This window comes from Carettochelys insculpta, chromosome 22 (assembly GCF_033958435.1).
Source record: "Carettochelys insculpta isolate YL-2023 chromosome 22, ASM3395843v1, whole genome shotgun sequence".
NCBI classification, from domain to species: Eukaryota; Metazoa; Chordata; order Testudines; family Carettochelyidae; genus Carettochelys; species Carettochelys insculpta.
Genome location: NC_134158.1, coordinates 7,338,239 through 7,366,094, shown reverse-complemented (window position 1 = coordinate 7,366,094; position 27,856 = coordinate 7,338,239). Strand labels below are relative to the sequence as shown.

Here is a 27,856-nt window from a genome sequence, read left to right as displayed (position 1 = left end):
GACAGGTGAGATGGGGGGCTCGCAGGGGGGCGCTGGTGGTTGGTAGAGTGGGCGTTGAGCAACAGGTGAGATGGGGGGCTCGCAGGGGGGTGCCGGTGGTTGGCAGAGTGGGCGCTGAGCGACAGGTGAGATGAGGGGGCTCGCAGGGGGGCGCTGGTGGTTGGCAGAGTGGGCGCTGAGCGACAGGTGAGATGAGGGGGCTCGCAGGGGGGCGCTGGTGGTTGGCAGAGTGGGCGCTGAGCGGCAGGTGAGATGGGGGGCTCGCAGGGGGGTGCTGGTGGTTGGCAGAGTGGGCGCTGAGCAACAGGTGAGATGAGGGGGCTCGCAGGGGGGCGCTGGTGGTTGGCAGAGTGGGCGCTGAGCGGCAGGTGAGATGGGGGGCTCGCAGGGGGGCGCTGGTGGTTGGTAGAGTGGGCGTTGAGCAACAGGTGAGATGGCGGGCTCGAAGGGGGGTGCCGGTGGTTGGCAGAGTGGGCGCTGAGCGACAGGTGAGATGAGGGGGCTCGCAGGGGGGCGCCGGTGGTTGGCAGAGTGGGCGCTGAGCGACAGGTGAGATGAGGGGGCTCGCAGGGGGGCGCTGGTGGTTGGTAGAGTGGGCGTTGAGCAACAGGTGAGATGGGGGGCTCGAAGGGGGGCGCTGGTGGTTGGTAGAGTGGGCGTTGAGCAACAGGTGAGATGGGGGGCTCGCAGGGGGGTGCCGGTGGTTGGCAGAGGGGGCGCTGAGCAGCAGGGGAGATGGGGGGCTCGCAGGGGGGTGCCGGTGGCGGGCAGAGTGGGCGCTGAGCAGCAGGGGAGATGGGGGGCTCGCAGGGGGGTGCCGGTGGTTGGCAGAGTGGGCGCTGAGCAGTAGGGGAGATGGGGGGGCTCGCAGGGGGGTGCCGGTGGCGGGCAGAGTGGGCGCTGAGCAGCAGGGGAGATGGGGGGCTCGCAGGGGGGTGCCGGTGGCTGGCAGAGTGGGCGCTGAGGAGTAGGGGAGATGGGGGGGCTCGCAGGGGGGTGCCGGTGGTTGGCAGAGTGGGCGCTGAGCAGTAGGGGAAATGGGGGGCTCGCAGGGGGGTGCCGGTGGTTGGCAGAGTGGGCGCTGAGCAGCAGGTGCGGGGGGCTGACAGAGGGTGCCGGTGGCTGGCGGAATGAGCTTTAAGCCGCAGGGGGGGCCTGGCAGGGGGGTACCGGTGGGCTCTGAGCTATGGGCTGTTTGCTCCCGCTGCTGTTTTTGGAGGGGGCGGGGCGGGGCCTTCCAGCCCATTGGTGCGCAGGCCGCCCGTGGTCCCCTCCTCCTCCTCCTCACGCCGCAGCTGCCCGCTCAGAACAGCGACGTACCAGACTGGGCGCCCAGTCCCCCTTGGCCAGGCAGCTACCGGAGGGGCTGGAGCCAGCCGGAAGCGGCCCCAGCAGCCGCAGCTGCAGGTAAGCAGAGAGCGCCGGGTAGCGTGAGAACCTGCTGTCCTGATGGGCTCTCAGCAGCGGTTCCTGCAGGTAGGGAGTCGCTCAGCCTCCCACCTGCTCTCTGCTGTCCTTTGCAACCACTGACTCCTGTTCAGGAGACTCCTCCAGCTTCATTAACTGGTCCTGGTAACCTCCTCCTGCTCCCCCCCCCCTCACTGACCAGTAGGGGAGATGGGGGGCTTGTAGGGAGGGGGGTTCCGGTAGCTGACAGCCTGGGCGCTGAGCAATAGGCAAGGTCGGGGGGGCTCGCAGGGGGGTGCCGCTGGTGGGCAGAGTGGGCGCTGAGCAATAGGCGAGGTGGGGGGTCTCGCAGGGGGGTGCCGGTGGCGGGCAGAGTGGGCGCTGAGCAGTTTCGGGGGGATTGCAGGGGGGTGCTGGGGTATGATATTGTACTGGCAGCCTTACTGGGTGCCCAGCTAAGAGCCGCCGTTCTCTGGAAGCCCAGCTCTGTGGTCAGGGTAATGGACTATACACACCCCCTGCAACATGAGGGGGTGCGATTATATAGTCTTGCCTCAGGCGTAAAATTACCTCCTTAGGGCACTGCCTCCAGCCTAGCTGAGGAAGTGGGGTCCCTCCCCCCTTTTTTATGGTGGTTCTGATTTGCTGGCTAGTGCTAATTGGATAAGCCTTGACAGCTGGACAGGCAGGGGCGGGGCTGGTATATTTTGACTTGTCTAGCTAACTCAAATCATGCCGGATTATGGAGGTAGCCAGACGACAGAGTGCCGGATTAGTGAGGTTCAACTTGTACCTACCTGTCAGTGGAAGGCATATGATGCAGGAGAAGCAGGTCATTCTCTGAATGAACTTTTTGATAGTAGTGACTTTACTAGTGTTGTAAAACTAGGCAAATCTCTAGATGAGTTAATGGACTGCCTGGAAGAGCTTGGTGTACCCCAGGTTGAGAAACACTGGCCCAACTGACCAGTGGGTTGGATTCATTCAAGCAGGCCGCTGACAGCGGTGAAAGTAACTTAACACGTCTTGCAGGTCCTGTCCTGGGTCTGTGCCAGATCTTTACATAGCTCCTGGTGGCTGTTACTGCAACTCAGCTGTCTCTTCCTGGCACCCTTCCTTACTTTCACCTCTGGACGCTGGACAAGTGGGGGATCCTTTAAACGGTTAATTTCCTCTGGGTTTGCCTTCAGTGTGTTTCTGTGTCACTACATCTCTGGCCATCGACTCAGCCTGTTGCCATGGCTGAGGAAGGTTTCGGATCACAGGGACGTCCGTTCCTGGGAACAGGGTGTGTTCAGAAAGACCGTGTGAATTCGGCAGCATACAGCTATGCCAGCTGGGGCTGTCGCTGGGCTGGGATATTTTATTCTCCGGAGTCTGGGTAGAAAGCAGAGAGAATATTTGGGATTTCCTGTTCTTCTGCCTGACGAGCAGTATCTGTTAAACAGAAATGATGAAGTGCTCAGAATAATTCCGGGTGCCAGAACTGAGGGACCCCAGCAGGAGGTAAGACACACGCACGAGCTGCTATTATGTTGTCTGCAGTCAGGTGGCATCAGACACCAAACAGCGGCAGTGACGGCGCATTGGGATGCCTTTAAGAAAAAGCATTGGGAGGCCTGTGGCTTTAAAGAGCCCAGGCCCTGGTAAGCCCAGGCTGAGACACAAAACTGCTCCTCCCCACCTTATATTTGCAAACACAGGTGTCTTAGTTCACCTGGGCCCCCATTACCCCCTCTGCCTCCAGCTGCTTGACCCCTGCACAGGGCCAGGGTCAAACCAAACCCCTCCTCCACACCCCCACCCCTCCACCCCCTGCCCTGAGCTTCTGAACTCCACCCCGCACTTATTTGTCATGGGGTGCAGCCTCTGTCCCCTTCCTGCCTCTCCTCACCCCGTCTCTGGGGAGCTCTGGGAGTGTCAGAGCCTCTGGTTTCCCTCCCTGCTACCTCTCAGGATCTGCCCCCCTGCAAGGGCTCTGCCTGGGCGTGCAGACTCTGGCGTGGGAGTTGGGAAGGGGGGCTGATGAGGTAGGACTGTGATCTGGGCTGGGGCAGGTGGTTGGGATGTGGGCGCAAGGCTCCAAATGGGGGGCTAATGGGCTTCAGTTACATTCAGGTCACCCAGCCTGGCTCCCCCTCCCTCTTTAGCACCCCCCATTTACAGTGTCTGGGTGTCTAGTATTCGACTGGAACGCTCGGTGGAAAAAGGCCCTGCTGGTTTCACCGACTGAGCTGTGAAAAGTCACCGCAGGGCAAAGGCAGGTTCCCTACCTGATGTCATTCCATGCAGCTCTTGGAAGGATGTAACCGGTGTTGTCGCCAAGTGCCGGCTCCACAGCTCCTATTGGCTGGAAACCACAGCCAATGAGAGCCACAGGGGTAGCACGCAGAGCCTCCTGGCCACATTGATGTGTGTGAGCCAGCGAGGTCGGAGGCTGCTGCTGCTGCTTCTGGGAGCTACTTGAGATCATATGCTGCTCCCCAATCCTGCCCCCCACCACGCCCCAACCCCTCCCCCCAGCTCTGATCCCCCTTCCCGCACTCCAAGCCCATTAGCCCCACCCCAGAGCCTGCCCCCCAGTTGGAGCCTCACCCCTGCATCCCAACCACCCGTCCCAGCCCAGATCACAGTCCTACCTCATCAGCCCCCCATCCACCTCCCATGCCAGAGTCTGCACCCCCCCCACACGCTTAACCCCCCACCACAGAACCCCAACCCACAGCCTGCCCCCTCTCCCCCACCAACTCCCTGCCTCAGCCAGAGCCACTTCCATCCTCCCCACCTTTCCACTCCAGCCCCCTCCTGCACCCCAAATCCCTCATCCCTGGGCCCCACCCCAGAGCCCTCACCCCCGCCTTGCATCCCAACCCACTGCCTCACCCGTGCCCCCCGCCCCACCCCAGAGCACTCAGCCCCAGCCAGAACTTTCACCCCACCTCAACCCCATGATCTCGGCTGGGAAAAAGGAACAAGTGGGGGCAGGTGAGTTGGGGAGACCGTGGGGAAGGGGGGCGAGGTTTGCTTTGTGCAAGAAAGAAAGCTGGCAACCCTTCCCCACAGTTCTTCTCCTGCATCCACACGGGGCCGGGGATGCAGGGAGGGGGCCAGGCAGGTGGGGCTTTTTGCTGGTGCTGCCAGGTTTCAGAAAGCTGGGGGTGTTCCTGAGAACCCGGGGCTCTCTGGAGCATGGGAATAGCAGCTTTGGGGGGCACAGACCCCCCTCCCACGTCACCCTTGGCAAACTGCCCCTTCCGGCCCTGCCTTTCCCCTCTCAGTGACCTGCCCGGGGGGCTGTTTCTTGCTTGGCTTTGCCCGTCTTGGCCAGCCCTCATGCTGACCATTACGTTAAGCATCAGATGCTGTTTGTACTTTGGAATGGGCAAGGGGGGAGAGCGCGGGCCAATCAGTTCAGCTCCCCCGGAACATAAATAACCCTGAAGAACCTGCTCTGACACCCTCCAGCTTCCGAACTCCCTGTGCCGTGTGGGGACGGCCGCCCGGGTAAGTGAAACAGGGGCTTGGGGTGCAAACTCTCTCCTCAGGGAGCGGTTACGGGTGTTAGAAACACTGAGAGCCCTCGGGGAGAGGCAGAGATGGGTTCAAAGCTTCTTTCCTGGGTTCAGCAGGGATGGGGGGGCCTCTGAGGTCTGGACCTCCGGCGCTGTCCGAGGCTTCCAGACACACAGCTCTGATCCTTCATGGGCTCCTTGAACTGGAAGGAAGCTTGAGAGGTCATTAAGTCCAGTCCCCTTACTCCTGGCAGGATTGTAGAATTATAGTGTCCCAGGGCTCGAAGGGACCTCAGGAGGTCGTCGAGTCCAGCCCCCTGCCTAAAGCAGGATCAACCCTAAGTCATCCCAGCCAGGGCTTGGTCAAGCCGGGACCTAAACACCTCTAGGGGGTGGAGAATCCACCACCTCTCTAGGTAACACATTCCAGTGCTTCACCACCCACCTGGGAAATAGTTTTTCCTAATATCCAACCTACATCCCACTGCAACTTGAGACCATTGCTCCTTGTTCTGCCATTCATCACCCCTGAGAACAGCCTCTTTCCATCCTCTTTAGAGCCCCCCTTCAGGAAGTTGAAGGCTGCTATCAAATCACCCCTCACTCTTCTCTTCTGCCAGCTAAATAAACCCAAATCCCTCAGCCCCTCCTTGTAGATCATGTGCTTCAGCCCCCAAATCATTTTAGTTGGCCTCCGCTGAACCCTCTTCAATGCATCCACAAGCACCACCTCATGATGAGCTGTTAGCACCAACCAGCCTTGCTGAGGGGATTCACAGGGAGAAACCCGCACCTCCGACAGGGACTGAAAACCTGGCTGTAGGAATGTCTCTGCACGTTCAGAGATTTTTCTGTTTGTCTGAACACAGGCACAGAGCTGATTCCCTGTCCCTCACGGACTCTGTTCGATGGTGACTGGCCAGTAATCTCCATGTGCAGGTTTCCTTATGTGATGTTGTGATGGGTTATTTCCTGCACCCGTCCCTTTATTATTCATAGATCGGAGACCACTAGAACAGGGCAGGACCTCAAGAGGTCATCAAGTCCAGCCTCCTGCCTTCACGGCCGAACCAAGCACCATCTAGACCATCCCTGGCTGGTGTTTGTCTCACCTGCTCTTAAATATCTCCAATGAGGAAGATTCCAGAACCTCCCCAGGCAATTTTATTCCAGTGTTTAACCACCCTGGCAGGAAATGTTTCCTAATGTCTGACTGTGATGGGGTTCTGGGGTCCCCCAAGCTCTGCACCCCGTCCGCAGGCAGGAGAGTCTCTCACTCAGCAGGAAAACAGCGGGTTTATTAGCCGACAGGACACAGCATCGTACAGAGGAGTCAGTACAGCAGGCAGGGACAGCCAGTCCAATCCATGTTGAGGAGAGGAGGCCCCGAGGGGCCCCCAGAGCTGGGGCCTGGCCCCCTCCTTGGTCTCTCTCTCCCTCAGCCCAGACTAACTGCTTCCAACTCCCAGTTCCAATTCAAACCCCTCAGGCTCCACCTCCTCCTTTGTCTGCAGTACAAAGGTGTTACCTGGTCGTCAGGGTTACCCTCAGCAGGAGCCCCACACCCTCTGTGAGCCACACACGCACACACAGGTATCCCCCACTCCATCACATCTCTCCCCCCTTCCAGACCGAACTGAGCGGGGTCACTCAGCCAGTGACCTGGGGAAGTTCGGGGCCCTCCTCTTGTGATTGGGCATCGGCTGTACCCTCAGTGCTCCCCTTGATGTGCACCACCTCTATGTCATAATCCTGCTGGGGGAGGCTTCAACTCAGGAGCTTGGTATTGGCCCTTTTCATGTGATGCAGCCGGACAAGTCCCTTTAGTTCCCTCAGGTTGGTCGGTCTCCCTGCCTCTGTCTCTGGTCCATCAGCCACGTTCTCAAGTCGGGCAGGCAGAGCCCATACAGATGCTGCAGCACCAACAGATTAAATAGTTCTTTTCTGGTCTGGGCCCTGCCCTGTCTGACCACCAGCCCATACAGCTGCTTCGGCACATGTTTGGAATTCAGTTACAGTCCAGTAAAAGAAGGTACAAATGCTTTCCACCCTTGGCATTTAACCAGACCACCAAAATGGTTGTGTGCCTCAGTTTCCCCTTCCATGCCACGCAATAGGTTTGGAATGTTCCTTCTCATGTGAGAGGTTGCAAGACTAGTTACAGGGAACAATGGTGACATTTTAGAGTTACAGACTCCTTCAATGTAAAAGCATAAATTGTATATTAATGTCATCATGTCAAATGGCTCTTTTCAAACATTTAGTACATGGTACAATTTTACAGCTTTTGGTAGCGGCACCCCTTGGTTACAGCAGTCAGCGTGAGTAACAGAACAAACCCATTGCAACTGGACATTTACGTTGCTCTTTGGCAGACCACAACCTTTGTGCAACATCCTTGAGAATCTGGTATTTTGGGGATAAATGGCTGAGGCCTTTTTTAGCACCATCAAGTTTTACTCTTCTCTCTTGCCCTCTGGGGTGGAAATCTGATCTCTCTGGCTGTGCCCTCCTAACAAGAGCTGGGCCATTGATGATCTCAGGGAGACTTCCCCCTCCCAGCCAGCCTGGAAATTTGCAAACCAAACTGCTTTCTGAGAGTTGTTTTGTGAGTCCCAGACGCAGAATTCACATGAAGCAATCCCTGTTTATCCCTTACTGGCCCACCAGGCCCACAGCTCCTTTCTTTCCACCTCCAACTACGGCCTCCCCATGGAATTGGAAGTCGAATCCAGTATGAGAATATAAGTGTTTCCACCATCTGGAGATGGGGAATTGCTGGCGCTTTCCTGCATCCTACAGAGACTGACTGTGCAGCTGTTCTACTTGGTTCTCACAGGGCTGCTCACATTCCCTGATAGTTTTCACTTTACTTGCACCAACTTCCAATTCCTGAGAAACTTACCCTGCCTGCTTTGGACCCTTGCAGAGCACAGCCAGTGGTTTCACACTCAGGCAGGTTCTGGCCATCAGGATTTGAAACAAACTTCTCCACAGGCAGAAGGCTGGCTCTGGTGCTTACAGACAAGCAGCTTTCCTGTTCACTCTCCTTCCTCACTCCCATTTTCTGCAGTCCCCACAGATGGGTCAGGAAAAGTTTTAGGGAAATTTTCTTCCTCAAGAGCTCCCCCAAACAATAACTCACCCTTGTCTGGCTCCACAGGGGCACTGCTCCCTTGAGCCACAACCAGCTCCTGGGGTTCACCTACACCCAGAATCACTTTTGGCCCATCAGGCAGATTCCCACGTAATCCCCCTCCAGGCAGACAGCCAGTACCACCGGACAAAAGGTTGGGGTCCCTTTCCTCCCTTCTGCTACCAGCTCCTTTATCTTCATCAGTCAGCGTAACTCCATTGCCTGTCTGTCCTTCTTGTGTCCTGGCTAGAGGATGACTCTGGTAGGACAGAGCCCTCTCACTCCCTCCCAGTTACACCTCAGCATCAGGCAAAGAACAAGTACCAGAATCGTCTGGTCTCTGGGATTCCCTGATGATACTAACTGGATTAGACCAACTTAAAGCATCATCCTCCCTGAGAGACACAGAGGTAGGCCCACTTCCCATCTGGGCTTCAGCTGCCCTCAGATCCAGCTCTGGGATCTTGGCTCCATCGTGAGCCCCCACAGGCTCAGGCAAAGGATTCACTTCCCCAGAAGCAGAAGCACTTTTCTTGCACCAAGGACCAGTGTCCTTAGCAGGGACACCACTGCCCATCCTAGAGCCATTCCCTCTGCTCCAGCCCCCATGGCTGGATTCAGAGACACACCTGGAATGCTCTTTCCTGGTGGTTCCTTCTCCAGCCACCCCAGCCTGGGGAATCTTCCTCAGACAATGGGCTAGTTTCCTCATTGGCACCTTTTCCAAACGCAGGCTCTGTTCTCTCCCCAGGCTGCTGCTGCTGTTCAACACAGACAGACAATGGGAGACACTTTCTCCTTTGTCCCAGCCTCCCGGCTGGTCTCCACACACACACAGAAGGTGAAGCAGCTTCTCTCACAGACAGCTTGCCATTCCCAGTGGATCAGCTGCTTTTCTGCACAGACACACAGGCACCTTCCTCGGCCCAGGCCTGGAAAACTCTTCGCAGGTCTGTCTTGGCCACTAGTAGATGATGGGTTGGAATCGCTCCTTCCCTCCTTGAGCTGTGGCAGGCCACTCGGTTCAGAGCTCCATGCAGTCCAGGGTTCCCTGCCCTGACCCGGGCTCACCTCTGCAGGATTTTCCTTAACCCTCAGCTTTGCCACTGCACATCCACGCTGCCTTGTCCAGCTTCTTTAATCTTGATTCAGTTTCCAGGTGCTGCCACTTCACAGCGGAGTTGCTCAGCGTGGTTGCAGGCTCTCAGGCTGATGCCCTCTGCACCCCATGATTCCTGGAAGAATCCCTTCAGTGTGCCAGGCTCCTTGCGGGTCACAAGCTCCCTGGGGTTAGGCCATAGGCCCCTTTGCCCTCTGGGACCGACTCCAACAGACTCTTGGAGGAACACCTTCAGTGTGACACCTGCTCTCAAGGACCATGAGCACACTGTCTTGGGAAGAACTCATTCAGCATCAGCCTCCTTGTGGGTCACTTGTTTCTGGGGGTTGGGCCCTCGGCCCCTCCACCTTCTGGGACCAACTCCAACAGATTCCCAGGAGTATCCCCTGCTCGGGTGTGGCACTGCCTCTCGAGAACCACGACCACAGTTGCTTGGGTTCGGCCGCAGGCCCCTCCACCTTGGGAAACTGCACCTCACTGCCCGTCAGCACACCTGGGTCTCACAGGCCCCTCTTCTTCTTCCGTGGCGCCCGTCACTTACTACTGGATGCTCTATCCTCGGGGTGCAGAACATCCCACTTCTGACACCAGTGTGATGGGGTTCTGGGGTCCCCCAAGCTCTGCACCCTGTCCGCAGGCAGGAGAGTCTCTCACTCAGCAGGAAAACAGCGGGTTTATTAGCCGACAGGACACAGCATCGTACAGAGGGTCAGTACAGCAGGCAGAGACAGCCAGTCCAATCCATGTTGAGGAGAGGAGGCCCCGAGGGGCCCCCAGAGCTGGGGCCTTGCCCCCTCCTTTGTCTCTCTCTCCCTCAGCCCAGACTAACTGCTTCCAACTCCCAGTTCCAATTCAAACCCCTCAGGCTCCACCTTCTCCTTCGTCTGCAGTACAAAGGTGTCACCTGGTCGTCAGGGTTACCCTCAGCAGGAGCCTCACACCCTTTGTGAGCCACACACACACACACAGGTATCCCCCACTCCATCACACCGACCTTTTGCAGAAAAGGGGCTGGGAGTTGTAGTGGACGAGAAGCTGGACATGAGTCAACACTGTGCCGGTGTAGCCAAGAAGGCTAATGGCATATTAGGTTGCATCAAGAGGAGCGTTGCCAGTAGATCCAGAGAAGTGATTATTTCTCTTTATTCGGCTTTGGTGAGGCCGCATCTGGAGTACTGTGTCCAGTTCTGGGCCCCCACTTATAGGAAGGATGTGGATACACTGGAGAGGGTCCAGCAGAGGGCAACCAAAATAATTAGGGGGCTGGAGCATATGACTTATGAAGAAAGGTTGAGGGAATTGGGACTGTTTAGTCTGCAGAAGAGAAGACTGAGGGGGGACTTGATAACAGTCTTCAACTTACTGAAGAGAGGCTGCAAAGAGGCTGGAGAGAGGCTGCTCACAGTGGTCACGGATGGCAGAACACGGAACAATGGTCTCAAGTTGCGGTTGGGAAGGTCCAGGTTGAACATGAGGAAAAACTTTTTCACAAGGAGGGTGGTGAAGCATTGGAATGGTCCACCCAGGGAAGTGGTGGAGTCTCCATCCCTGGAGGTGTTTAAGTCTCACCTCGACAAAGCCCTGGCGGGGCTGATCTGATGGGTTTGGTCCTGCTTAGAGCAGGGGGCTGGACTCGATGGCTTTTTCAGGTCTCTTCCAGCTCTATTGTTCTATGATTCTAAACCTCTTTGCTCCTTGTCCTATCCTTGGAGGTTAAGACGATACCTTTTCTCCCTCCTCCTTGTAATACCCTTTTAGGTACTGGAAAGCTGTTATCAGGTCCCCTCTCAGCTTTCTCTTTTTCAAACTAAACAGACCTCATTCTTCAGTTGTCCCCCATAGTTTGTATTTTCTTGACCTTTGTGAAATCACTTAGCTGAAGTGCCAGAGTGAAGGGTGAAGAGAAAAGAACCATGGCTGGTGAATCCCTCTCAGCCCCACAACAGCCTGCAGGGTCAACTGAGGGATAGCTCAGTGATTTGAGCATTGGCCTGCTAACTGCAGGGTTGTGAGCTCAATCCCTGAGGGGGCTATTTAGGGATCTGGGGCAAATAGAAGAAGGAGGGTGCTTGAGCCTACCAAGAGAGTAGGGGATGCTCTCCTAAGTTCCCTTGCAGCTCTTTGAGATGTGTGTCTCCATATACTATTACAGATGCTGTAACTACTTCCAGGGCAGGCAGATGCATTTGGTGCTGCTGAAGGCCCCATCTGGAGTCTTGCATCCAGTTCTGGGCTGTCCCAGTGTAGGAAGGGTGTGGATGCGTTGGAGAGGGAGACAGCAGACCCTGCTCGGACAAGGGCTGTGTGGGAAATCCCTTCCTTGCTGGAGGCTGCCAGGCTGCTGCCTCCCACTCACTCACTGTCTGGTTTGTCGTTTCTCCTCCGCCCCAGCGACAACGATGAAGACGGTTCCCTCCTTGCCCCCCAGCTCCTCCGTGAGCTCTGCTCTGCCTGGCTACCTCGCCCTCTTCCTCGCGCTGCACGTTCCCAGGCTGGACTCAGGTAGGAACTCCTCACTGAGTTTGCTGCCTGTTGCTATGGCTGGTGGTCACCGTCCATCTCGCATCCCTGGCTTGTCTTGCGTAAACCACCTCTGCTCAACCTGCTTGCCAACAACCAGCACCATGGAAACCAGCCCCAGGGCGCATCTGGGGCCCTGGTAACCGTGTTTTCTACATGCAGACAATCTCATTAGATCTAGCTACACTTACGCTTCTGCTCTGACTGGGCTTTTCTTCACGAGGCAGAAGATTGAGCTCGTCAGTGTCAGTCTTCTGGAGTTTGCTTTTTGCGCCCCGATGTGTGGTTAGCATGACAGTGTTTGGCCAAACTTGAAAGCTGTGTGGTCACAAGCCAAAGAGGAGCTGGTTGACTAAGACACCTGCTGTAAAAACGTACATATCTCCTAGAGCAGGAAGGAACCTTGAGAGGTCAAGTCCAGCCCCCTGCACTCACGGCAGGACCTGTCACCATCCCTGGCACACTGTTTTTTAAATCTAACTTGCCCCAGCCCCCTCATGGATTGAGCGCACAATCCTGGGTTTACAAGGCCACTGCTCTAACCCCTGAGCTATCTCCTGACAGCACCTGAAGGCGAAAGGGGCCAAAACAGGGCCCTGGAAGCCTCATCTTCACCAGACATGAATTGCACATATCATATCATATTGTGGTGAAGTATCTGATCTGTTGAGTACTTGGATGTTGAATTGTGTGAGCTCCCATTGTAGGAAGGTGAAAGTCTGTTGCTGGATTACGTGGTAAGGGCGAAAGGCCCACAGTTTGGTGGCCTCTGTCGGTGCAGCTATCGCCAACCAGACAGATGTTGATGGCACTTCAAAATAAAATGCTTCGGACAGGACATGTAGGCCACCTGGCTTCTGAACCCAGGTCCCAGCCAAGGTCTTTGTAGTATCGGCCGAGAAAGTAAAGAACAGTGACGTGACCTCCAAGTCTCTCAGCTGCCTAATCTAAACACATGGAAGGTCGGGACTTTAAACTGAGGACACTGGTCCCAAGCTGAGCGGGAAAACAACTTGTGTGTTAAGAGCTGTGAGCGGCCTGTAATGTCTGGTAGCGTGAGAACAGCTTGATTTAAATCTTTGTTTTGTCTGTACACTCTTGACTGTGATTTTATTTCTGTTTGCTATGGAACCTGCTCTGATCTCTCTGCCTGCTGCTGAGAGTCACCTAAAATCTACCTTTCTGTAGTTAAGATGTTTTATATGTTACTTAAAACGATGTGGGTTTGGTTGATGTACTTTGAGCCTATCAGCCAAGGGCATCGGAGGCTTCTCGAAAGTGGAGGGTCAGGGTGGCTTCTCCCCTTCCTGGCCTAGGGTCTGGTCCTGCCCCCCTGTCCAAGTGGGAAGCTGCCCCCATGCCCCCAGTGTGGGGTGGTGCTGAGAGCAGCCCTTGCCCAAGTCTGACCCCTGCCCCGTCTGCCCCACACCCATGGCAGATGGAGGAACCAAGGCTCACCACAGCTGCCCCCACAGTCCTCCATGACCCAGCTCTGTCTAGGGGGAAGGATCTCAGCCCAACCATGATAGAGCTGTGCAGACAGCTGTGAGTAGCTGTGGAGGACCTTCTCCCTGCCCTTAGGAAGGGGCTGGGGATCAGAACGTGGCCCCCAGCCCATGTCCCTGCTCCCTGCGCCTCAGTTCCAAGTTGTGGCCTGGGGATCTTCTCCCCAAGGGAAATTAGATGGAAGTTGTTCAGACCCCGGCCCCGGGAGTCAACACAAACAAAGATTTGGGGTTTAAATCCTTGATTTAAACTGAGAAGAGACCTGGGGTTTGGGGCTACACACTGGAGTGACCTCTTGTGCAAGAAGGTGTTCACCTCAGAGGAAGTTTTGAAAGACTTTTCACCATTCCAGTGAATTCCAAGTGCCCGATGAGAATCCCTGGGCGTGAGCACAACGCGTTCAGACCTGTGATTGATGGTGACGTTTCTTTCTCTTTGGCTCCGCTGTGGAAGAGCGGTGTGGTTACTGATACCCACTGGCACGTGCTGTTCGTTACCTTGGGGGGAAAAGTCAAAATGCAGGTACTGGACTTTGCTCAGGCCTGCCAGGGAAACCCCAATGAATTGTAAGGAGCAGCAATAGCAAGACCTCAGTGTGGAGGAAGAGGGAAGCGTTTTCGTGCCCAGAAAGAGATGAATCACAGAATCCTAGGGCTGGAAGGGAGCTTAGGAGGTCATGGAGTCCAGGTCCCTGCCCAAAGCAGGATCAGCCCCAACTAAACTATCCCAGCCAGGGCTTGGTCAAGCGGGGACTTAAAAACGTCTAGGGATGGAGATTCCACCACCTCTCTCAGTAACACATTCCAGTGCTTCACCACCCTCCTGGGGAAATAGTTTTCTCTACTATCCAACCTACACCTCCCGCTCTGTAACTAGAGGCCATTGCTCCTTGTTCTGCCGTCCGTCACCACTGAGAACAGCCTCTCGCCATCCTCTGTAGAGCCTCCCCCTTCAGGAAGTTGAAGGCTGCTATCAAATTGCCCCTCACTCTTCTCTTCTGCAAACTAAGTCCAAATCCCTCAGCCTATCCTCATAGGTCCTGTGCTCCAGCCCCCTCGTCATTTTGGTTGCCCTTCCCTGAACCCTCCAATGCATCCACATCCTTTCTATGCTGAGGGGGATGCCTGAAGGCCTGAGATCTAAGGGGACATTCCCTGAGGAGACCACAGCCAAAATCAGATGCCCACCCTGTGACTTTCTGCGCTCACAGGTGTGCCCAGGGCTCTGCATGGGAATGGAACGGTCACTTCTCGTGCAGGATGCATGCTTTCTGTGTGTGGTCCTGCTGAGTTGAGGCCTTCCTCGGCTTCTCTCTGATTTACTTTCCGCTTTTTTATGGTCCATGTCACAGCGAAGTTCACAGTGATGGGGCCTGACCGTCCAGTCGTAGCCTCTCTCGGTGGGAAGGCCGTACTGCCTTGCCACCTCTCCCCCAGGATAAGCGCTCAGGACATGGAGGTGAGATGGTTCCGAGACAAGTATTCTTCAGTGGTGCATCTGTACTTCAATGGGCAGGACCAGTACAGAGAGCAGATGCCGGCATATCAAGGGAGAACTGAGCTCTTGAAAGATGACATCACCAATGGGAGAGTTTCCCTGACAATACATGATGTCCGACTCACCGATGAAGGGCTGTACAAGTGTTTTTTTGCGTCTGCTGTCACTTACGAAGAAGCTTCATTGGAGCTACAGGTGGCAGGTGAGTAAACTTATGATAAGACTTGGATGTCTTCGGCAGGGTAACCAGGGGAGTCAGAGAGTTCATTGCGAGAGGACACTGAATTTTTCTCAATTTAACGGGGGCCGTAGCTGTGCTCTGGTTAAGGTTTGTTCGAGTTGCCTGTTATCAACTTCCCAAAAAGCAAGCTATCCTGTAGCATCTTAAAGATTAACAATTTTATTTGTTAGGTTCTGAGCTTTCGTGGATAAGACCTGCTTCGTCAGATTACGGGTTTTGTGGGTCTTACCCACCAGAGCTCATTACCTAATAAATAAAACTATTAGTCTTTAAGGTGCTACAGGACTATTCATTTTTTGGGACACCAGATTCACATGGCTCCCCTTCTGAGACTGTCACGAGCTGTTTCAGCTGAGGGTTTTAAAAACCCTACTCTGATTGTCTTGAAAATGTCTGTGACGCTTTGGAGCCACGTCTGGGTTAGTGGGGTACATTTGAAGTCATTAGAGCAAGGGGTTAAGAAGATGCACGAACACCCTTGAAAAGTGACATTAACGTGTTGTGATGGTTCTATATTTTTTTTTTTTTTGAGAGTTCTGAGGGCCAAAAGATGGGTGATCTGCCCCTGACTGATGTCACCGATTGGGAGTGACACACACAGGCCAAAACCAGCTCCGAGTAACAGTGGTGGACACAGAGTCTGGTAGCCCAGTGCTTGGTGTTAGAGTGAAGGAGCTGAGGAATTCCCCTGGAGGACAGGTAAAGGCAAGAGAGCTGGTCCCTGAAGTGATGTCAGACACACCAGCCTGGGGTCAGCTGTAGCTAGATCTATAACTGTGCCATGGTCTGGGTGCAGCAAACACCAGGGCAAGATGACCCCTTGGACAGCCTGCAGACCTTGGCACCAAAATGAGACGTGCTCAATCCTTTTCCTGGTATCGCAGCGACAGCTCTGCCAGCTGCTGTAGTCAGTCCCTTCCTGCGACGCTGCAGCCACCCCAAATGTGGGGAAGGCAGTGGGAGGGCAGGCAGATGGAGATTGGGGTCCAAATCTAAGAAATACAAGTCAAGTAATGGTATGTTCCCAAAGCCCTTCCTCGTGCCTTTGTTAGGGCAGCACCCGTACTGACCCATGACCAGGGCCTATGCCAGCCCAGGAGGCAGAGTGTGGGGCAGGAGCAGCGTGGAACATTATTTTGTATCTCTTGCCTTTCAGGAACGTAAGTACAGTAGGCCCCCCCCCACCCCCAATTTATGCAGGGGCTGTATTCTCGCAACCCCTGCATATGTCATTTCCTGTAAAACTGGGGAGCCAGGAAACTGACCAGGGCACCAGTTCTGGTCAGTTTCCTGGCACCAGGGAGTGGAGGGGAGCTGGGGATCAGGTGGCAGCCTGGCTCCCCTCTGTTTGCGGAGCCAGGAGACTGACCAGGGCAGCAGCAGCCCTGGTCGGTTCCCCTGCTCCTGTCAGTAGCCTCAGCTGAGAGCCTGACTCTCTGTTGCCGCCCTTGACAGAAGAGGTTTCTCCGCTCCTTAAAGATTTCCCCTTTCTTTAATTTAAGAGTGTGCACACAGGGACTTGCGATTGATCAACTAAATCCATTTAAGCTGGAGCAAGTGAGTGCATAGAAAAGCCCTGACATTAACAATAATTTTACTGTGTACCAGGTAGGAGTGTGTCCAGATTAACTGACCAGTGACGTGGATGGACTCGCTTTCAATTACTATGTGAATAGAAAATTCCTTTTGGTAACAGAGAACAAGAAGTCGTCCTCTGGCACCTTATAGACTAACGGATATTTTGGAGCATCAGCTTTCGTGGGCAAAGACCTGCTGCATCAGATGCATCCAGACAGACTCCTATCGGATACACAGTAAAATTGTTGTTAACGTCTGGGCTTTTCTATGCACGAACTTGCTCCAGCTTGAATGGATTTAGCTGACCAATCGCAAATCCCTGTGTGTATACTCTTAAATAAAGAAGCAGGAACTCTAATTAAGGAGGGAGAAACCTCTTCTGTCAGGAGCAGGGAAACTGACCAGGGCTGCTGCCCCGGTCAGTTTCCCAGCTCTGCAAACAGAGGGGAGCCGGGAGCCAAGCTGCCACCTGGTTCCCAGCTCCCCTCCACTCGCTGGTGCCAGAAAACTGACCAGAGCTGATGCATCTGATGAAGCGGGTCTTTGCCCACGAAAGCTGATGCTCCAAAATATCTGTTTGTCTATAAGATGCCACAGGACTTCCTGTTGTTCGCGAAGATACAGACTAACATGGCTACCTCACTGATACTTTCGATAACTGTTCATTTATTTCGTCTATAGGTTTGGGCTCTGACCCTGACATCTCTGTAGGTGGGTATCAGGACGGAGGGATCCAGCTGGTGTGTCAATCATCCGGATGGTACCCAAAGCCCGAGGTGCTGTGGAGAGATCTCCAGGGGCGGCCCTTACCACAAGCTTCTGAAAAAATATCCCAGGAGGCCAGTGGCCTGTTTCAAACAGAGATTGCCATTGTTCTAACAGAAGAGTCCAACCAGAAAGTATCTTGCTGCGTCAGGAACTCCCATCTCAACCAGGAGAGAGAATCAGCGATTTCCCTAGCAGGTCAGTACCCATTCATGTGGCACATGGTTAGGCAGAGACTCTGCAGACAAAGGGCAGAGAGCGTTTATCGTTGGGTCTCCTATTTTATTGGCTTGAACCTTCAATGTGCTGAGAACTTCTTGAGAAAACTTAAGTTATCTTTGGATGTTCCTGCTCTATAATTCAAAACCTGCTGATAGCTCATAAAACGCTAGAACCAGAAGGGACCTCGAGGGGTCATTAAGTTCAGTCTCCTGCCCTCGTGGCAGAACCAGACACCATCTAGACCATCCCTGATAAATGCCCATTTAACCTGCTCTTAAGTATCTCAAGTGATGGAGATTCCACACTCTCCCTTATCAATTTATTCCAGTGTTTAACCACATAATGGGCTTGTCTACACTACCACCCTCCTTCAAAGGAAGCATGGTAAGTAGGGAACACCAGAGCAAGAAGATCCCTCTGACAGCCTGAGGACCTCGGCGCTGAAACGAGACCTGCTTGATCTTTTTTCTGGTATCGCAGCAACAGCTCTGCCAGCTGCTGTAGTCAGTCCCTTCCTGCGATGCTGCAGCCACTCCGAGTGTGGGGAAGGCAGTGGGAGGGCAGGCAGATGGAGGCTGGTGTCCAAATCTGAGAAATACAAGTCAAGTAATGGTATGTTCCCAAAGCCCTTCCTCGTGCCTTTGTTAGGGCATCACCCATACTGGGACGTGGGAGTTCACTAATGAAGTGCTGCTCACCCCCCAGCACTTCAAAGTCACTTTACTCCTCAAAATGTTGGGTAGGAAATGGTGAGCCATTTTGAGGAGTAAAGGGGCTTCAAAGTTGCCCCGGCATTTGGAAGTACCAGCGGGTGAGCTGCAGCTAGACGCGAGCCAGGACTTCGAAGTTTAAAGCTTCAAAGTTGCCGCAAGGGGGAATTTGCTTAATGAGGTGCTGTGTATGCAGCGCAGCGCTTCATTAGTAAACTCCCAACACCCTACTTACCAGCCTTCCTTCGAAGGAGGGCGGTAGTGTAGACACAGCCCAATATAAAAACGCCCACACTAGGTCAGGCTGCAGGTTCATCCAGCCCAGCTTCCTGTCTGCCAACAGTGCCCAGTGCCAGGTGCCCCAGAGGGAGTGAACTGAACAGGTAACGATCTCTCTCCTGCCATCCATCTCCAGCCTCTCTCAAACAGAGGTGAGGGACACCATTCCCCACCCACCCTGGCCAATGGCCATTGATGGTCCTAACCTCCATGAGTTTAGCCAGCTCTTCTTTAAACCCTGTTATAGTCCCAGCCTTCACAGCCTCCTCTGGCAAGGAGTTCCACAGGTCAGCTGTGTGAAGAGCTTCCTTTTGTTTTAAACTTGTTGTCCATTAATTTCGTTTTGTGACCCCTAGTTCTGATATTGTGGGAACAAGTAAATAATTATCCTTGTTCACTTTCTCCACACCACTCCTAATTTTATATACCTTTATCCTGTGCCTCCTTAGTGTCCTCTTTTCTAAGCTGAAAAGTCCTTGTCTCTTTAATCTCTCTTCATATGGGACCCGTTCCAAATCCCTAATCCTTTTAATTGCCCTTTTCTGAACCTTTTCTAATTCCAGGATAACCACCCTGACAGTTAGGAAGTTTTTCCTAATGTCCAACCAAAACCTCCCTTGCTGCAGTTGAAACCCATTGCTTCTTGTCCTATCCTCAGAGGCCAAGGAACTGCCTTAGGCTTTCAGGGCTTGGGCACAAGGTTATTTAAATTGCAGTGCAGACATTTGAGCTCGGGCTCTTTTAGATAACTGAAAATTGGGGTACTTCTGGGGTCAGACATTTTGTCCTGAGGCAGAGTGAAGTGATGGAGACTTGTGGATTACCTGTGCTTCCCTCGGAGTACAAGGGTTTAAGTCAAGTCAGTCCATGATACACCCACCCCTTGAATACAGTTCTGGTTGCTTCAACTCAAAAGAGAATGACGACAAAAATGATTAAGGGTGTGGAAAAGCATCAGTCTGAGGAGAGGTGGAAACAACTGGGACTTGTCAGCTTGGAAATGAGACGTCTTGAGGGGACTATGGGAAAGGTCTCCGAAGTGGTGATTGGCTTAGAGTGAAGTGAGTAAGGAAATGCCCTTTACCACTTCGCGTAACGCAAGAACCAGGCAATGACACAACCAGGCAGCAGGTTTAAAACAAACAGAAGGAAGGAGTTCTTCACACAGCTCGCAGCCCATCTGGGGAGCTTGTCGGGAGAGGTTGTGAAGGCCCCAGCGATAATGGGCTTAAACAAAAAAACAACACCTAGATAAGCTACTAGGCAAGATGGGCGGGAACACGGAACCATGCTCTTCCCGCCCAGTTCCGACCCTTCCTCGAGTGTGCTGTGTCCCTTGTTCCTTTCCGCCAGGGCCTCCGGAACCCAGAAAACAGCTGATGGGCACTGAAAGGAGGGGGACTGCTGATCCATGGGGCCCACAGGTGGGTGGGAGGCATGGGAGCGGGGAACTAGTAGAGGGGCAACTGTGGGTGCCCCTGCCCCAGAGCACCCATGGACTCAGTGCCTATGATTGTCCTGGTGTGCTCACTCCCTCTAAAGCATTAGGCGTTGGCCGCTGTCAGAAGACAGGCTACTGGGCTACGTGGAACCTAGTACAGCCATTCTTAAGCTTTCATATACAATTCCTTTCTCAATTACACTTCCTCTTGCAGAGCAGTTTTTCCCAAGAGTCAATGCCTGGATTGTGGTTTTGGGACTGATCGTAGGTCTCCTCGTGGTTTTCCTCGTGGTTTTCATTCTCTGGATCCGTAATTACTGCCAGAGGCAACGCAGAGAGAAAGGTAAAGTGGTTAGGGGAGAGAAGTGAAGAAATTTATAGTCTTTCAGGACCCCCTAAATGAGAAGTGTAATTTATGTGCTTAAGCACATGCTGAATTACAAATAAATCTGTCCCTGCTCAGAACGTGCAGAGTGTTTTTGCTGTATCGGGCTCTGAACTAGAAGCAAATGAGAGAGGAGTTGGTCTCGTCTGGAATTCTTTTTCTCAACAGTGACTATACTTTAGTGTCTCACGCCATGAAGACAAAGTTTTCTCTGTAATCTTTGGTCAGGAACTCCGTCAGACCATTTGGAAGGCCACGTTATTATTTGATCTACTTCATGGGTCAGAGACTTTCTGAATCTCATCTATCTGAGATTCATCATGGCTAAAACAATGTTGCAGAGATATCAGTACTAGAATCATAGACCACTAGAACTGGAAGGGAGCTCGAGAGATCATCGACTCCAGCCCCCTGCCCTCATGGCAGGACCAAGTGCCATCTCTAGACCATCCCTGATAGATGTCTGTCTAACCTGCTCTTAAATATCTCCAGTGATGGAGATTCCACAAGCTCCCTTGGCAATTTATTCCAGTGTTTGACCATCCTGACGGTTTGGAAGTTTTTCCTAATGTCCAACTTAAACCTCCCTTGCTGCCATTTAGGCCCATTGCACCTTGTCCTGTCCTGTCCTCAGAGGCCAAGAACAATTTTTCTTCCTCCTCCTTCTAACACTTTTTTAGCTATATGAAAACCGCTATCATGTCCCCTCTCAGCCTTCTCTTTTCTAAACTAAACAAACCTAAATCTTTCAGTCTTCCCTCATAGCTCATGTTCTCCAGAGCTTTAATCATTCTTGTTGCCCTTCTCTGAACCTTCTCCGGTTTCTCCATATCTTCCTTGAAATGCGGTGCACAGAACTGGACTCAATACTCCAGCTGAGCCTAATCAGTGCAGAGTAGAATGTGAGAGAAACGATTCTAGGGATTCTCCTTTGATTGCCATTTTACTGACATGTTCCAGAGCATTCAGGTAGATTTAATGAGACATCATTTTCCTTTGCGGAAGCTCATTAGAACTCCTGCCCGTTTAGCTGGTTTAGAATTCTGTTTTAATTGTAATTTCAAGCAGTTTAGTGGGTATAGGAAAAAGCCTCACTGAGCTGTAATTCGGTATTGTTTCTTTTGTTGCTCAGGGTCTTCGTGGCTGATGTAGGCTCCAGATTGAGCTCAGAGATTTTAATTGCCTTGCTTTACCGTCTTTTTCACTCGCTTCTCTTCTGGGAGATAATGTGACACTGACTCATTTCTCTGTATTTTATTTTCAGGCAAACTCCAGGCAGAGCTCAGTAAGTTCCATCCCCGGGTACAGCCCTTGTGTGACATTGTCTCCTGCTCCGTGGGGCTGTGCTCAGGGGCGTTCTCACCCTTCTGTCTGTTTGGTTGCAGGCTGGAGATGTGCCCAGCTCTACGCAGGTACTGTATATACTGCTGGTATTTTATCTGTGATGAGACACACACGCACATGCCCCAGACACACACCCTGCGAGCTCCCTCCTCCTTTTCCTGCACAAAGTGTTTTCCTATGACTTTCAATAGGCCAGAAACAGCAATACCATTGGGGTTAGAAGGAAATAAAGCCCAGATTTATTGCAAAGCAGGGCCAGCTCCCTTTGGGAAAGGGCTGATTAATCAGGCGATGCTGCCCCCTGGTGTCACCTTCACAGGCTGGTGCCTGAGTTCTCCAGGATGGACGTTCTTAGGGCTGTCGTTCACCTGGGATTAACGCAGGGCAGAATCAATGTGTGAAAAGATTAATGCGTTAATTGCAGGCTTTAGCACACATCAATTGACAGCTGGGGCTGCCAGCTGGGCTTTGCGCCCCAGCCAGCTCCCAGCTACTGGGCTGCCCATGGCCAGGGTCCCACAGCTGTGGGGCTGCCGGCGGGGTTCTGCCCTCCAGCTGGATCCCCACAGCTGCAGGGCTGCTAGCTGGGCTAGTTGTCATAGCCTGGCTTCTATCCCCACCCCCGCCGGGGGGGCTCCTGGTGGGGCTCTGACTGCCCCACACTGTGGTTCCCCAGCCCTGTAGTAGGGCTCCCCACCTGGGGTCCCTGGCCTTGGGCTCTCCAGAGCAGGCTGCCAGTTGGGCTCCACTGTGCCCTGCCTAGCTAGAACTCTGTGGTGCAGGGGCTTTCCAGTCCAGCCACATCCGTTGTCCAGACAGAGGGTGAATGTTGCTGGACCAGGGAGTCTTTAACCCAGTCTGTGATGCTTCCCCAATCCACTTGCGGCAAATTCTGCCCACAAAGCAGCTTGGCTGCCTCACGGCGGTGGACATCCCATCCCTGCGTATGTACTGGTGCATATGGGGAGAGTCTGAGCCCTCAGCAGGCATGATATAGATTATCAAGCGCTCTTCTCTGTGTACATCTTCCCTGGGAGTCTGGTTTGAAGGGAATCTGCCAATGCCCCTTCGTTAAATCCAAAGTGGTACTGGTCTTCCAGTCAGTCCAGAAGTTTGCGGTAGGGGTCAGATTTGGAAATTGCTTTCACTTTCTGGATATCTGTGCAAAAGTGAAACAAACTGTCCAGCCTTATGGGGCAGCACAGAATGCTAGAAGCCTAGGGCTGGAAGGGACCTCGGGAGGTCATCAAATCCAGTCCACTGCCTAAAACAGGATCAGCCCCAGTTAAATCGTCCCAGCCAGGGCTTGGTCAAGCTGGGACTTAAAAGCATCTAGGGATGGAGAATCCACCACCTCTCTAGGCAACACATTCCAGTGCATCACCACCCTCCCGGGGAAAGTTTTTTTTCCTAATATCCAACCTACTCCTCCCCCCTCTGTAACTTCAGACCATTGCTCCTCACTCTGCATGGGGCTCATCCATGATCTTTCTCACCCCGCCGCCACCCACCATCTCCAGTTCAGACCCTGCCCAAAGTTGCAGCCCTCTTAGGGGCCATCCCAGACTCTGTGCCTCCTGTTCTGGCAGCCCGTGTTACCTTCTTTCTGAATTGCCGCCGCTCCCAGTTCCAGTGTGCGTATGGGAAGAGAAAGTGATAAGGCATTTAAGGGCATAGACCTACTGTTGAAGGGGTGTCTGACCCCCATACCTGGAGGGGTGCTGGCCAGCGGTGGGATAGATGTCGTGGGCTCACAGGTCAGGCCCACTCTTGCCCCATACAGGCCCTGGGGGGACGGCCATCTCTCAGGGAGTCCATTCTTTCCCAGGGTAGCCCCTCTGCTTCCTGAGGCTACAGTTCTCGGAGTCGTCAGCACCCCAGTCTCCACTATCTCGGGGCGTCCACTCGTTCTGGGTCCCCAGGGCCTCCACTCACAGAGGGAATAACTCAACCCTGTTCTCCAGCCTGGAGCGACTCTCAGCCAGCAGGAAACAGGAGGGGTTGGGTGTTAAACCCAGCATAGGAACTCTCAGGTCTATAGGCCTGGCCTCGCTCAGGACAGCATGTCTAATTCTCCCCTGCAGCCAGATATGGGCTCCCTGGTCTCTTCCCTGCCCAGTCAAGAAGACCCCTTCCTTCCAGCTGTGTCCCCCTTCAACAGCTCCTCCCTCATCCTTTGTCCTCTGCCTAGGTCAACAGGTTGCCTGGGCCCCCCTCTTTTCCACCTTTTCTCTCATCCAGCCTTTGTCATCCCCCTGGGCTGACTAGCTGGTCAGGTCACACAGGCCCTGAGCTCATTTTGTGCAGGGCTAAGTGACTCCAGAGCCCGTAACCCACTGATAGTCGCTGGGATCTGGGCCCCTCAGTCACTCAGGACCACGTCCTCTAGGCTCACTGGAAGGTCCCCCCTGCCAGCCCCCCTTCCCTTCCCGTGCTAACCCCACAGCTCGTGCCTTCTGGCCCACGCCTGGACACCTTCCCTCTGCCCCACCCCGGCTGACTCCCTTGTCCTCCCCTAACGCCTGCAGCCTGCCCTCCCCTCTCTGCCTCCATAGCACCTCCGCAAGCCCCTCACCCCCTCCGCTGCTCCCAGCACCCCTCCGGCCTGGTCCTCAGTGGAACCCACTCCCTCAACACATCCTCTATCCCTGCACCCGCCCCCATTTCTTCTCCTCTTACCCCTCCCCCCCAACACCTTTTCCCCCCTCCAGAGTCCATCCCACCCTTTCCCCCACCACTTCCTTCCCTTCTCCTTTCCTCCTGCCCTGTCCTGTCCACTGGCACCTTTTCCTCCCCTTCTGCTGCCTTGATGGGTGCCTGATCATTGCTCCTGGAGCTGGCCTTGCTTCCTTCCTTTCCCCGGCCTCTTAAGTGCATTAGCCGAGCTCCAGGAGAAGGTGAAGAACCTCCAGTCACAGTGATGAATGGGCAAGGGGCTGTATTTCCCAATTCCCCTGGCCCCCCGCACTGACTTGGTGACTCTCCCCAGTGGACATGACTCTGGATCCAGACACGGCTCATCCCAACCTCGTCCTGTCTGAGGATCGGAAGCAGGTGACCTACACCGACCAACAACAGGATCGACCTGACAATCCCGAGAGGTTTCGGACGTACCCCGTTGTCCTGGGCGCCCGGGTCTTCACGGGCGGGAGGGCTTACTGGGAGGTGGAGATGGGAACCAAAACCAACTGGACTGTGGGGCTTTGTAGGGAGCCTGCCATCCGTACGGGGAAGGTCAAACTCACTCCTGAGAATGGGTACTGGACCATGTGGCTGAGGGACGGGAAATATGAGGCCTGCACCTTGCCCCCCACCCCTCTGCCCAGGGGTGCCAGGCCCAGCCGTGTGGGGGTTTTCCTGGACCACGAGGCGGGCGAGGTCTCATTTTACAATGTGACTGACAGGTCCCATCTCTTCACTTTCACTGACACCTTCTCCGGGCCCCTCCGCCCTTATTTTTATACGGGTTACAAAGAGGGGGATAGAAATGCAGCTCCCCTGGTTATCTGCCCGGTCCCAGCTCAGGCCCGAGGGAATCTCTTTCCTGGACAGTGAACCCTGCGCCAGGGACTGTTTCCTCCCTGCAGGGCTGGTACAAAGGGCATCACCTGCCTGCCTCACCCTTCAGTTCCCACCACCAGGCCTGGCGGCTGGGTAAGGAGCAGAGAAGCGGGTGGGGGAGCAGGTTGCTGAGGGCTGAGGCATGTGGATGCACTACTGGGGCAGCTGCTGTCACAGAAAAATGCGGGGAGAGGGGACTTCAGCAGCAGGAAAGGAAGAGCCCTGATTGCAAGGGGTGTAATGAAGGGGGAAGGGGAGGGAGACCACAAGGGGGAAGAGACTGGGAGAGGAGACCCCAGTGTGAGGAGCTGGAGCTGAGGGGGTGGGAACAGGAGCCAGGAAGTTTGGAAGCTGAAGGGGTACATGGGGATGAGCCCTTCGACCACATTCTCTCATTCCTGAAGCAGCCATTGAGTGCCTGGCCGCTGCCAACGCCCTCCGAGCACAGTCGGGCCCAAGGTCTCCGCTGCTGCCCCGTGAGGTGTCTGCAGGGCTGTGTGTGACTCGGGGGAAAAGTCACATAGATGGGAGCCATGGGTGATGGCAAACCCTCATCCTGTGTGAGCCAGGGCGGGGCCGTGACTGGATCCCAAGGTGGCGGGACGTGGGCAGGGGTTGATGGAGATGGGGTGGGGAGCCGGAGGGAAAGATGGTGATAAGGCAGCTGCCCGCGAAGCGAGGAGGTAGCCGGCAGCCAGAGAGAGAACACGAACAGGACTTAACAGCAAGGCAGGGGTGTCCAGAAACGCCCAACTGTCCCCAAAACGCCCCATGTGCCCTTCAACACCAACCATCAAAGCCACCAGGTAGCAAATCAGCAGGTCTGACGCGCTCGCCACCACACAGTTGCCCTCGTGCAGCTCGAAAAGGGGCCCTGGAAGGTGTCTTTGGTCGCGTGGTGGCTCGCTTCCAAAAATCACTGTGTGCTCAGTGCGCTGATTGTGTACAAAGAATCCTGCTTGAATGCTGGAAATAAATTATTAAAACGTGGCTGAGAGGTAACGTCTGACTGGCTTAAATACAGCAAGAGAGCAATGAAAATACATTTAGACATAAGGGAAACAAAGCAACCAGGCCAACAAACCGCAGAGGAAAGAGCTTCACCCTTCAGAGGAAAAATCTGCTCCCAGCAGAAGGCTTCCTGGCTCTTGAAAAACCCACTAGCCTCCCAGGACACACCTGTCACTCAGGGAGTAAAAGGAGTAGCGCCCTTGGGCTCTGTTAAACCCAGAGCCCCTGGCCTGGGTGGTTAGTGCTGCTGGTAACTTGGATGGCGGGGGGAAAAATTCCTTAGGCAAAGGCAGAGAGAGGCTGGTGTGGGCTCTGTCCCTTAGGAGGCAGCGACCGTCCTAGCTTCTGCGAGTGTCCAGGGGGAAGGACTGTGTGTGGCTGCTAATCTCTCCCTCAGGGCTGTGCAGACCATAGTCTACAAGGGCCCCCACTGCACCCAGAGGCTGGAAAATGGGTGACAGGGAATTGATCACTGGATGGGTCCCTGTTCTGTTCGTTCCCTCTGGGGCACCTGGCATCAGCCACCGTCAGGTGGAAGGAGGTGGGCTGGATGGACCCAGTCTGGTTGTTCTTATGTTCTCTTATGTTCCCCAGGCAGCCTGGGAGCTGGAGGCTGGGTGCTGGGGGGTAGCCCCTAGTACTTCGCCCCATCCAGACAACCTGCAGGCCATTGGGGTGTGCAGCTGGAGGGTGGGGGCTGCCCCAGAGCTTGGCTTCCCACCCAAGTAGCCTGCAGGCCATGGGGCAGGGGGACAGGATGCTGGAGGCAGTACATGGAGCCAGGCCTTTCCCACAGCCTGCAGGGGGGCCATTGGGGGCCGGGGCAGCCCCCACCCCCAGAGGCTGGCCACTCCAGGCAGCCTGTAGGTCATGGCTCAGGGTGTGGGAGAGCCACTGGAGGCCAGGGCTAGCCCCAGGAGCCTGGCTCATCCCTGCAATGCCCTGCCAAACAGGCTGCAGGATGGCAGGGGCTATGGCCCCAAGTAACGCCTCCCCGGAGCCGCTGGAGGCCAGGGCAGCCCACAGATCCCCAGCCCCTCCCCCCACCCCTTCCTGACAAGCACAGCCCCAGATTCCACCCTCCCCGGAGGAGTTGCTGGCTGGGGAGCAAGCCCCCCCCCCGCCAGGAGGAGTCATGTGTGTCAGCTCCAGAGTGTCCTGTAAGTGGTGTGTTTGGGTGGCTACCCAGCTGATTGGCAGCGTGCCCAGAGCCCGCAGCATGTTCTCATTGGTCTTGCACATCCGAACATGCCTTGTGCACCACACAAAATTTATTCTGCACATGGGTGGAAAAAATTAGAGGCAGCATTGGTCGGAGGCTCCCCTCAGTGGCCTGGATGGGCCCTTCTTGTGCCGCTGATCCAGGTGAGGACGGTGCTGGGGCAGGGAAGCACAGGAAGGGACAAGCCCAGCAGAGAAATACCAGAGGGCTGGTTCTGGTGCTGGCTTCTAGGTAGCTCTGCATGGCAAAAAACTCAACAGCAACAGAGGATGGAGTGACAGAGTGGAGCTGCTGCTTTCTGTGACCTGGGAGGAGGTGGCCGTGGGGGCCGGGACCTCGTGCAGGAGAAACGTGAGCCTGTGACTTCACGGGCTAAGGGTTTCTGTCCCCTTGGGTGTT

At 54.6% G+C, this 27,856-nt stretch overlaps 1 protein-coding gene across 8 annotated transcripts; it reads left to right on the top strand.

Moving 5' to 3' along the window:
* The first annotated feature begins 1,304 nt into the window (after positions 1 to 1,304).
* On the top strand, positions 1,305 to 25,515 carry LOC142024797 (butyrophilin subfamily 1 member A1-like). 8 transcript variants are annotated; one of them, XM_075017028.1, is made up of 11 exons: positions 1,306 to 1,407; positions 2,856 to 2,913; positions 11,567 to 11,677; positions 13,554 to 13,723; positions 14,553 to 14,900; positions 17,199 to 17,480; positions 17,833 to 17,888; positions 20,154 to 20,277; positions 21,584 to 21,604; positions 21,705 to 21,731; positions 24,653 to 25,515. In XM_075017028.1, exons 5-11 carry the CDS (start codon positions 14,567 to 14,569, stop codon positions 25,216 to 25,218), a joined length of 1,410 nt encoding a protein of 469 aa, XP_074873129.1. In that variant the 5' UTR covers positions 1,306 to 1,407; positions 2,856 to 2,913; positions 11,567 to 11,677; positions 13,554 to 13,723; positions 14,553 to 14,566; the 3' UTR covers positions 25,219 to 25,515. The 8 variants fall into 8 exon arrangements, with proteins under 8 accessions (XP_074873128.1, XP_074873129.1, XP_074873126.1 ...); XM_075017025.1 differs by lacking the exon at positions 13,554 to 13,723; XM_075017030.1 differs by lacking the exon at positions 2,856 to 2,913 and having other exon boundaries at positions 1,389 to 1,407.
* Positions 25,516 to 27,856: the final 2,341 nt, after the last annotated feature.

What these genes read in the sequence shown, in the direction of transcription:
- LOC142024797 (XM_075017023.1), top strand. Translation starts at nt 11,302, where the DNA reads ATGTGTGTCTCCATATACTATTACAGATGCTGTAACTACTTCCAGGGC. An exon ending in GAGGCAACGCAGAGAGAAAG is followed by an intron (nt 20,278 to 21,583) that starts GTAAAGTGGTTA and finishes TTTTATTTTCAG; the next exon opens with GCAAACTCCAGGCAGAGCTC. An exon ending in CAAACTCCAGGCAGAGCTCA is followed by an intron (nt 21,605 to 21,704) that starts GTAAGTTCCATC and finishes GTTTGGTTGCAG; the next exon opens with GCTGGAGATGTGCCCAGCTC.